At 38.9% G+C, this 10618-nt stretch overlaps 1 protein-coding gene across 11 annotated transcripts in view; it reads left to right on the top strand.

Moving 5' to 3' along the window:
* Window positions 1-10618, top strand: part of SRPK2 (SRSF protein kinase 2) — a 277462-nt gene that overhangs the window by 223572 nt on the left and 43272 nt on the right. For all 11 annotated transcript variants that reach the window (XM_017506255.2, XM_017506252.2, XM_017506253.2 and 8 more), the window contains 3 exons: window positions 20-107; window positions 632-719; window positions 6297-6403. In XM_017506255.2, coding sequence (XP_017361744.1) covers window positions 20-107; window positions 632-719; window positions 6297-6403 — 283 coding nt within the window. The remainder of the gene's footprint in view (window positions 1-19; window positions 108-631; window positions 720-6296; window positions 6404-10618) is intronic.

The raw sequence follows: 10618 nt of genomic DNA, 5'->3' as shown, positions 1-10618 counted from the left end.
TTTTTTTTTTTTTTTTAAGGGGGAAAAGATTTGTTGCAATGAAAGTTGTAAAAAGTGCCCAGCATTATACGGAGACAGCCTTGGATGAAATAAAATTGCTCAAATGTGTAAGTAGTTTAAAAATGCGAATGATATAAGAAAAATTAATGACTTAAAATCTTACAGAAAGGTTTTTCTGGGTAGTACTAAATTAAAGTCAAGTTTGACTGGGTGCATTGGTTTATGCCTGTAATCCCAGCACTTTAGGATCCCAAGGTGGGCGGATCACTTGAGGTCAAGAGTTCAATACCAGCCTGGCCAACATGGCAAAACCCTGTCTCTACTAAAAATAGCCACGCATGGTGGTGGGTGTCAGTAATCCCAACTACTTGGGAGTCTGAGGCATGAACATCACTTGAACTTGGGAGACAGAGGTTGCATGAGTCGAGATTGTACCAGTGCACTGGGCAGCAGAGTGATACTTCATGTAAGAATAAATAAATAAATAAGTAAAAATGAAAATAAATAACTTCAAATGTTGACTTTTTTTATTTTAAAGAATCATTTTTATTTAAACAGTATTGGTGTTATAATGGGAAAACATGCTTTGTCTTAAACTTCTGTGTCCTTGCATTCATTTTTCTTGGCATAGGTTCGAGAAAGTGATCCCAGTGACCCAAACAAAGACATGGTGGTCCAGCTCATTGACGATTTCAAGATTTCAGGCATGAATGGGATACGTATCCTTTACTTCCTGATATATATTGGAAATATATCAAGTTCCTGTAATCTCTGATTGTTGCTGTGTCACCCTCAACACCTTCAACATAAACAAACTCTCTAGGAACACTGTCAAGTATTGTAAAGTGGTCCGTCTAGGGTGGTTTGCATGGCTCTTTGGGATTTTTCGTGTAGTAGCATCTTAGAAACTTACTTTTAACACAATAGGTTGACTTAATTTTGGTGTGGAATTAATTACTGATCTTTTTCTGTTAATTGTGGTAAAGTTTTATTTTATTTTTGCTGTGGTAGATAAAAGTATACATCAGCAACACTTCTTTGTGTTTTAAGCTTTCTAAAACCAGTACACAGGAACAATCTGTGGGTGCCCCAGTGGCTGCAATGCACCATATGAGAATAGAGCATTGGTTAAAATAAAAGGAATAATGCTGTATAAATGTCCACATCCGAAGGTGGCACTTGAGTACTCTTAGTTCTGAATAGTACTAATAATTGCTGATTTCTGTTTCCAGAATGATACAACTGAGCCTTTCAAATAATTGTCCTACAGAGGCTCACCTTTCTGTCAGGTGAATATGGAAACATTTTGGTTTTCTTGATTTTATTCCCAGTTATCTACAGTGCAAAAGTTTAGAAAAAGTAAAATGATGCATTTTCTGTACTCCTTGGTAAATCTGACATAAGCCCGTGCTTCATAGAAAATACCTTTATTGCCAGGCATGGTGGCTCATGCCTGTAATCCCAGCACTTTGGGAGGTTTGAGGCGGGCAGATCACAAGGTTAGGAGATCAAGACCATCCTGGCTAATGTGGTGAAACCCTGTCTCTACTAAAAATACAAAAAATTAGCCAGGCGTGGTGGCACACCCCTGTAGTCCCAGGCTACTCAGGAGGCTGAGGCAGGAGAATCACTTGAACGCAGGAGGTGGAGGTTTGCAGTGAGCCAAGATCGCACCACTGCACTCCAGCCTGGGTGACAGAACGAGACTCTGTCTCAAGAAAAAAGAAAAATGAAAATACCTTTATTGTTTTTCTTCACAAATTTTATTGGGAAAAATTTCAAACATATATGAAAGAAGAGAGTATACTACAATAAATTTTCGGAAGTTTGTCACTCACGTTTAATTATTGTTATGGTTTAGCCATAATGCTCCATCTGTCTTTTCTTGCTAAATAATTATAGAGCAAATTCTAGAAGTCATGTCCTTTTACTTTGGTGAATATCATTGTGAATCTTTGAAAATATACGAACTTTCAAACAAACACAGCCATAAAACTCAACAAAGACATTTAGAATTTTTTGATATTGAATCAGATATCCTTGGTATTGGAGACCTCTTCATTCAGATTTCCTTGGTATTGCAAAAATGAATTTTTAAAGACACATTTGAATGATTTTTAACAATATTGTTTACTCCTAAGTCTGTATTGACTTACTTTAGTTGTTCAGCTGAAGATTAATTTGTTCAATTTACGTTTTTCTCTTTATTGTTAGAATATGATACACAGAGTATTTGAATTATCCTGATATAAGTTAGTGATTCTTAACAGAGGAAAGTGTTTCTTGGTCAGCTATAAGATTTGGTGTTTCTCATGTTTTTTAAAAAGGATGGCCTTAGTCCTAATACTAGATATCTTTGGAAGTATGTCTAATAAGAAGACAAGCAAAGATGTCTCTTGACTTTTCTTTCTTTTTTGAGAACATCAGTTTTGACCATGCTACTAAGTTATGTGGGTGCCTGTTGTTTTTGATGGGGACTCAGGAGGAAATGATTTAGGATTGTAGAAAGGGTTTTCATCTTATCCTTATCCTTCCTCCACCTGAGGACTTGACAAAGGATAGCTCCTGGGGGAAGTGACAGAGACCAAAGTATCCCAAAACCTGTAACTCAGAGAAGAGGGGAAAGTTGAAGAGAAAATGGCTTCAGTTTCATGAATACTTTTTTTGTATGTGCTTGTTGGGTCATCTGAGATAGCCCTTTGTGTGCTTTTCAAAGGTTCAAGAAAATTGGACCACTTATTCAGAGGCACGTGATTGATGGGTGCTAAGTTGTGTTAATAGCTGTGGTCTTCTGGCTTCTCTCAGATCTTTTGCTCTTTATATCATGTTTGGAACAGATCTGCCATTTTGATATTTTACTTTCACGGATGTCAGAAGCCTAAGGGTAAGGCCTTTTCCCAGATTTAAACTCCCAAAGTTACATCCAGTTTATACTAAGTCATGATCAACTAGGGAAGCATTTCCTTCACTCTGTATATTTGAGAAGGTTTTTATACAAGGGATTGTCACCAAGTTCATAGAAAAATTAGATTAAAAGATAAAAATGAAGAATGTGGACTTTATTTCTCACACAAGTTTCATCAAGTTGAAGACACTTTTGGAAACAATGATACCAGCCATTTAGTTGCTCCCCAAAGAACCAAGGGTCCTAGGAATTTAACCATGTCAGTGCAGTCTTTTTTAAATTATTAACTGAAGAAAAGTGAGTGCCCTTTTTAAGATTAGGAAACAACAATTAGTAGTAGCCAAATAAGGATTATAAGGTGGACGTCTATTGAATTTCCATTGAAACTCTCACAAAATTGCCCTTGTTTGATGAGAGGAATGAGTGGGAACATTTACATGGTGGAGGACTCCCTGGTGAAGTTTTCTCACGTATTTTCCTGCTAAAGCATTGGTTGACTTTCTCAAAAAAAATCTCATAATGAGCAGGTGTTACCATTCTTTGGTCCTCCATAAAGTCAACAAGCAAAGTGCCTTGAGCATCCCAAAAAACCGTTGCCATACCTTTGCTCGTCACTGCTCCACTTGTGCACTGACTGGACCATTGCCACCTCTGGATAGTTATTGTTTTGATTGTGCTTTGTCTTCAGAATGACACTGTAGAACCATGTTTTAGGTCTTGTTACAGTCCTTTGAAGAAATGCTTCAGGATCTTGATCCTACCTTTTAAAATTTCCGTGGAAAGCTCTGCTTTTGTCTTGATCCGGGAGCATTGGTTTTGGCACCCATTGAGTGGAAAGTTTACTCAACTTTAATTTTCAATCAGAATTGCCTAAGTTGAACTAGTCATGATGTCTGTGGTGTCGGCCGTTGTTTGTGCTTTTGTCTGTAGTCTTCAATTAGGGCGCAAACTTTTTTACAAACAAATTGATGTGAATGATCTGCTGCTGCAGGCTTCATCTTCAACATTATCTCATCCTTCTTAAAACAGGTTATCCATTTGTAAACTGCTGACTTCTTTGGGGTATTGTCCCCACATACTTATGAAGCATCAGTGATTTCACCATCCTTTTACACAGGCTTCACCATAAATTTGATGTTTGTTATTGCTTCGATTTTAGAATTCATGTTACTTTGATAGAGGCTTTTTTCAAACCAATGTCCTGTCTTGTTAGTGCCTCAAACTAGATTCTGTTCAGATCTGTTAACAAACTAGTATGAGTTTATTTTGATGCAAAATTTTTTTTGACGTTTATGCATAGTGTTGCATTTCCATAAACTTTTTGAAAATCCATCATATTTCTTTTAGAAATTCATCTTGAGTATACTAGGAAGTAACAGTGGTTGCTACTGTTACCTCATCCTTTTTCTGTTAATTTCTGCTAGCTGCTGAGTATATTTTTCCTATTAGTTAGATAAATAGGAGGTAGAGAGCAGCAGGGCAGTCACTTCTTCTCTGTCTGACCTGCAAGGTCTTTCTTGGGACAGCTAATAGAACATTTCTTTGGAGAAACTACTCATTTTGTGGGTAAATAGAGGTTTTTGAAATATACATTCTAGTGAAGAAATCATCAGAGTCCAGATGTGCCAATGCTTTGAGAAGACTTAGATTATGTTTTGGAAATCCTGGGCCTTGGCCCTATGCCTGCTGCTAAATTTAGTTCTTAAATAATTTGCCATATTTGTAATAAGCCTGGGAAATAGTAAGAGACTTCTGGCTTTAGACGATCTGTGCATAAATCTGTAGTGCTTACATTCTTCAACAGTATAGAAATATTTTTCTTTTTTCACTAAATATGTTTAAAATAATACTGTTTTAATGTGGTATATTCAGTTATTGTAGTTCATTAATTAAATCAACTACTTTTTTTGATACTAAAGTCAACCGTAAGCCTCCAGGGATCAACAAAATGTTTTCTGTGTGTTTCAGAGCCATTTGGAATCTTCCTGTATGAATGACATGAATGTATTTATATCAAGAAATTGGAGGTGTCATAGTTGTGAAGGCTGAAATACCTACTTTTTAAAAAAAGTTAAGCTGGGGCCAGGTACAGTGTCTCATGCCTGTATTCCCAGCATTTTGGGAGGCTGAGGTGGGTGTATCACTTGAGGTCAGGAGTTTGAGACCACCCTGGACAACATCATGACACCCTATATCTACTAAAAATGCAGAAATTAACCAGGTGTGGTGGCACATCCCTGTAATCCCAGCTATTCAGGAGGCCGAGGCAGGAGAATTGCTTAAACCTGGGAGGTGGAGGTTGCAGTGAGCCAAGATTGTGCCACTGCACTTTAGCCTGGGTTACAGAATGAGACTGCTTCTCAAAAATAAGCTAGGCTTATTTTTGTCTACAGTGGGGTTAATTACATTATTGCCTAAGGTTGTTTGGAATACATGCAAAATAATAAATATATGTCACAGAGTAAGTACCCTTAGCCCTTTGTATCTGCAGGTTCCCCATTCATAGATTTAATAAACCTCGGATGAAAAATATTTGGGAAACGCCAGTAAAAAGTAATACAAATTTAAAAATAGAGTATATCAACTATTTACATAGCGTTTACATTTCATTAGGTATTGTAAGCAATCTAGACATGATTTAAAGTATGTGGAAGGAGCCGGGCATGGTGGCTCACGCCTGTAATCCCAGCACTTTGGGAGGTTGAAGAAGGTGGATCACGAAGTCAGGAGTTCCAGACCAGCCTGGCCAAGATGGTGAAACCCTATCTCTACTAAAAATACAAAAATTACCTGGGCGGGGTGGCACGTGCCTGTAATCCCAGCTACTCAGGAGGCTGAGGCGGGATAATCGCTTCAACCCGGGAAGCGGAGGTTACAGTGAGCCAAGATCGCGCCATTGCTCTCTAGCCTGGGCGACAGAGTGAGACTCTGTCTCCAAAAAAAAAAAAAAAAAAAAGTAATGTGGAAGGATGTGAATAGGTTATATATCTATGTATATATGCTATACCAGTTAATATTGACGAGGCAAGCATATGTGGATATTGATAAACTGAGAGTGGTCCTGGAACCAATTCCCTGAGATACTGGGAAACATCTGTACTTAGTAATGTCAGTTCTTGTTGCCAGTGTTGATGTTGTATTTTATAAAGTAATAAATGCTTTGCAAGGGCTGGGCATGGTGGCTCACGCCTGTAATCCAAGCACTTTGGAGGCCAAGGCGGGTGGATCACCTGAGGTTGGGAGTTCAAGACCAGCCTGACCAACATGGTGAAACCCCGTCTTAATAAATAAATAAATAAAATGCTTTGCAAGTGACACAACGATGCGGCTTTCAATTGAACTGCCTCACTCCAGGCCACATGTCCCCAAATGATCCTTAACCGTGTCCCAGATGTCTGCATGGTCTTCGAAGTGCTTGGTCACCATCTCCTCAAATGGATCATCAAGTCCAACTATCAAGGCCTCCCAGTACGTTGTGTGAAGAGTATAATTCGACAGGTGAGGCTTTTGACAGCAACTCCTAGGCACTAGTACCTAATTGGCAGGCTTTCAACATGAATGCCATTTAAGAATATATATATATATATATATATATATATCATATGTATCAGTGCATAACATTTTGAACTCTAAGCCAATTAATATTTATTTAATGATATTTTGTGTTGTGAAGGAAGCAATATGTAATTATTGGGTATGTGTTTTTGCATGTCATTTTTTAAAGGAATTATGTGGTACAGTCGCATTGTTTTTGTTCAGTATCTTTACGATAAAACATGCCGCTTAGTTCATTAGGAAGTAATTTAGAAGAAAGAACTTATTGTGTTTATTTAGTAAGTATTCTTACAGAGTAAATAATAGATAATCGAAGAGTTGTGCGCAATGTTTCAGTTATAAGGTGGTTACATTTTGGGGCTCTAATGTACAGCATGATGACTATAGCTAACATTATTGTATATTTGGAATTTGTTAACAGAGTAGATCTTGAATGTTTTCATCATGCACACAAACAGTCCATGTGTCATAATGGGTTAGGTTAATTAGCTGTTCTGTGGTAATCATTTCACAGTGACACATATTTCTAGACATGTAGTATACTACTAATATATTCAGTTTTTATTGTCAGTTGTACCTCAGTAAACCTGGGGAAAAATAGAAATGTTTAACTCATATAATAATTACCGTATTAGATAGGTGTATTGTTTAGTTGCCCTTCCAGAAGAAAACCCTCAGCTAGGGTCAGGCTTAGAGACGATGCTATAGTAAACATTCTCCTAATTAGCAGTGTTTGCCCAGTCTAGTTTTCTGCATGGAATCAGCTTGTTTTCTACTCATTGCCTTTAAAAATTTCGACGTTTAAATTTGTGTAGCAAAAGCATCTTTGATATTTCTGTTGAATTTGTGCGCAGATCACTTTGTTTAGCCTGCCTGTGTGTTCATCTCTTTACTTTTTCCTTTTGTACGGAAGTTGTTTTATTTAATTCAGTTAAATTAATTAATTAATTTATTTATTTTTGGAGATGGAGTCTCGCTGTGTCACCCAGGCTGGATGACAGATTGTGCAGTGGCGCAGCCTCAGCTCATTGCATCCTCCGCCTCATCCTCCTGAGTAGCTGGGACTACAGGTGCCTGCCACCATGTCCAGCTAATTTTTTTATTTTTAGTAGAGACAGGGTTTCACCATGTTATCCAGGGAGGCCTCAAACGCCTGAGCTCAGGCAGTCTGCCTGCCTCTGCTTTCCAAAGTGCTAGGACTACAGGCATGAACCACTGTGCCCAGCCTTGTATGGGAAATTGGCAGCTTGTTCTCTAACATTACAGATGTTACTTGAAAAGAGGGGCTGGAGAGAGAGAAGCTCACTGTGTTGTCTCCAATGTCAGTTGGATTGAGGTGCTTCTGGATTTGTGGCTAACTTTTATTTAGTACTATATCTGCTTGCCCTTGGATTTCAAATAGTGGCACTTTTATTCATTATTTTGACAGGCTCATATCTCAAATGAACAACTTTAATGTAGAAGAGGTTATGTGGTGGCTGGGCGCCGGTGGCTCACACCTGTAATCCCAGCACTTTGGGAGGCCGAGGTGAGCAGATCACAATGTTGGGAGATCGAGACCATCTTAGCCAACAGAGTGAAACCCTGTCTCTACTAAAAATACAAAAAAATTACCTGGGTGTGGTGGCGTATGCCTGTAATCCCAGCTACTTGGGAGGCTGAAGCAGGAGAATCGCTTGAACCGGGTAGTTGGAGGTTGCAGTGAGCCAAGATCATACCACTGCACTCCACCCTGGTGAAAGAGCAAAACTCTTGTCTCCTAAAAAAAGGTTTTTTGGTAAGGGTAGAAGTTAGTATGTTAACTGGAATTATTTGATCCCTAAACAATACTTCTGTATTATTTGTAACATTTAGCAGCAACTCTAAACTGAAAAAAACAAACTATATTGTTAAAACTTGGGAAGAATCTCCTAATTATTTTTTATAAATCTTGAAAATATTAAAGGAATTACGTATTCTAACAAATAGTGAATAATTTCAGAAATAGCTGCCTGCGTGTATTTCCCACATGCTCCATCATTTCCTAGAACCTCATGCTTTCAGAGAAACCTGCTGTGGCCTTAAGTGACTGACCACACCACCATTTAGGCTTAGTATGGAAGAAGGTGAATTTGGCTGTGTGCAGTGGCTCACACCTGTAATCCCAGCACTTTGGGAGGCCAATGTGGGCAGATCATGAGGTCAGGAGTTTGAGACCAGCCTGGCCAACATGGTGAAACCCCGTCTCTACTAAAAATACAGGAATTAGCTGGATGTGATGGCAGGCATATGGAATTGCAGTTACTTGGGAGGCTGAGGCAGAATTGCTTGAACCCGGGAGGCAGAGTTTGAGCTGAGATTATGACATTGTATGCCACTACATTTCATCCTGGACAACAGAGTAAGACTCCATCTCAAAAAAAGAAAAAGAAGGTAAATTTGCAGATGAGCAGATTGATGTTTATTTTATATTCTGGAGAAGGAAAACAAAATCTAACCTTAGCAAGTTGAAGGAGTCTGTAAATTGAAAGATGAAAATATGAGGTTCAGTGGAACCTCATTGCATCCTTGTTGAATGAACCAAAGATTTAATAAGTTACTGTGTGTACTTGGTTTTGTTTTTCAAGGCAGGGTCTTGCTCTGTTACCCAGGCTGGAGTGCAGTGGTCAATTGCAACTCACAGCAGCCTTCACCTCCTGGGCTCAAGTGATCCTCCCAGGTCAGCCTCCTGAGTATCTGGGACTGTAGGCATGCACTACCATGCCAACTAATTTTTATTTTTTGTAGAGACAGGGTTTCACTATGTTGTTAAGGCTGGTCTCTTGAGTCCACTCCTGGACTCAAGCAATCTTCCTACCCCAGCCACCCAGAGTTGCTAGGATTGTAGACATAAGCCACCACACCTGGCCAATGCATGTGTTATCCTCACTGTAATTCATGTACCCTGTCTTGTGTGGAAATTTAGAAAGATCTCTTGCATTATTTCTTTAGTCCAGAAAAATTGATGATGAAAATTTTTTTCTGTCATGTGGTCTGCACATTGTTGTTATATGCAGTGTTAATGGAACTTTGGTTTGGTTTTGGTTTTGTGTGTGTGAACCCATCTTTACTTAAGAAAAATCTGATGGAATTTGGATTTTTCCCCCCTTAGCTTACGTAAAACTTTGAGTATAGTAAATTGTTCAAGAAATTACGTATTCTAGTTAATAATCTTTTTACCTGAGATTTCCATTTAATCCCTTTGATTCAGCCTGTGGATTCAGTATTTCTTTCTCCTAGGTAGTGCTAGGAAGATTTTTTTGTTGCAGGTTGTCACAATTAAGTCATTTCCCAGCATAAGCCAGAGCAGGCCAGTTTTCTTAGTATTTCTTAGTATCTTTTCACCGTAGAACTTCTTCACCTTAGGAGTCAGGGATAGCTGATCATGTTCCAGTTACTCTCCTTGCTCTGTCACTTGCTATGCTTCCCCAGGAACCCACCTGTGGAACTCTCCTGTGCCATGTGTATTACTCTCGGTGTTCTTTCTCTTTCTACTGCTGTTGTCCTTAGTTCAGGCCCTTATCACCTCCAGCCAGTACCTTTTTACGGGCTTCGCTTAACTCTGCATGCGTACAGCCCATCCAATTCCTGGTCGCTGTTCCAGTTTATTCTCCTTTCTATTGCCAGTGAAACCTTGCTTTAATGACTCATATTCCCATTTAGAATCCTTGAGTGGCTGCCCATTGCCTGCTTACTAAAGCTTTATGTTCTTGGCCTTCATGAAGCAATGTATGCAATTATTAAGAGCTTGGGTTTGGAATCAAATATACCCTACTTTCACCAAAGGGTTTTGGCTAGGTTACCTACCTTCTGTAAACCACAATTTTATTATCAATAAAAGTGGGAATAATAATGATACCAGCTGGGTGTGGAGGCTCACGCCTGTAATCCCAGCACTTTGGAAGGTTGAGGTGGGAGGATTGTTTGAGGCCAAGAGTTCAAGACCAGCCTGGGCAACATCGTAAGACGCTGTCTCTACAACAAAAATTTAAAAATTAGCCGGGTGTGATGGCATCCACCTGTGGTCCCAGCTACTTGGGAGGCTGAGGTCTGAGGATCACTTGAGCCATGATGGTGCCACTGTACTCTAGCCTGTGTGACTTAATAAGACTGTCTGTTTAAAAAAAAAAAAAAAAAAAA

Source organism: Cebus imitator, unplaced genomic scaffold (genome assembly GCF_001604975.1).
Source record: "Cebus imitator isolate Cc_AM_T3 unplaced genomic scaffold, Cebus_imitator-1.0 Scaffold352, whole genome shotgun sequence".
NCBI lineage: Eukaryota > Metazoa > Chordata > Mammalia > Primates > Cebidae > Cebus > Cebus imitator.
This window is presented reverse-complemented; position numbering and strand designations above follow the sequence as displayed.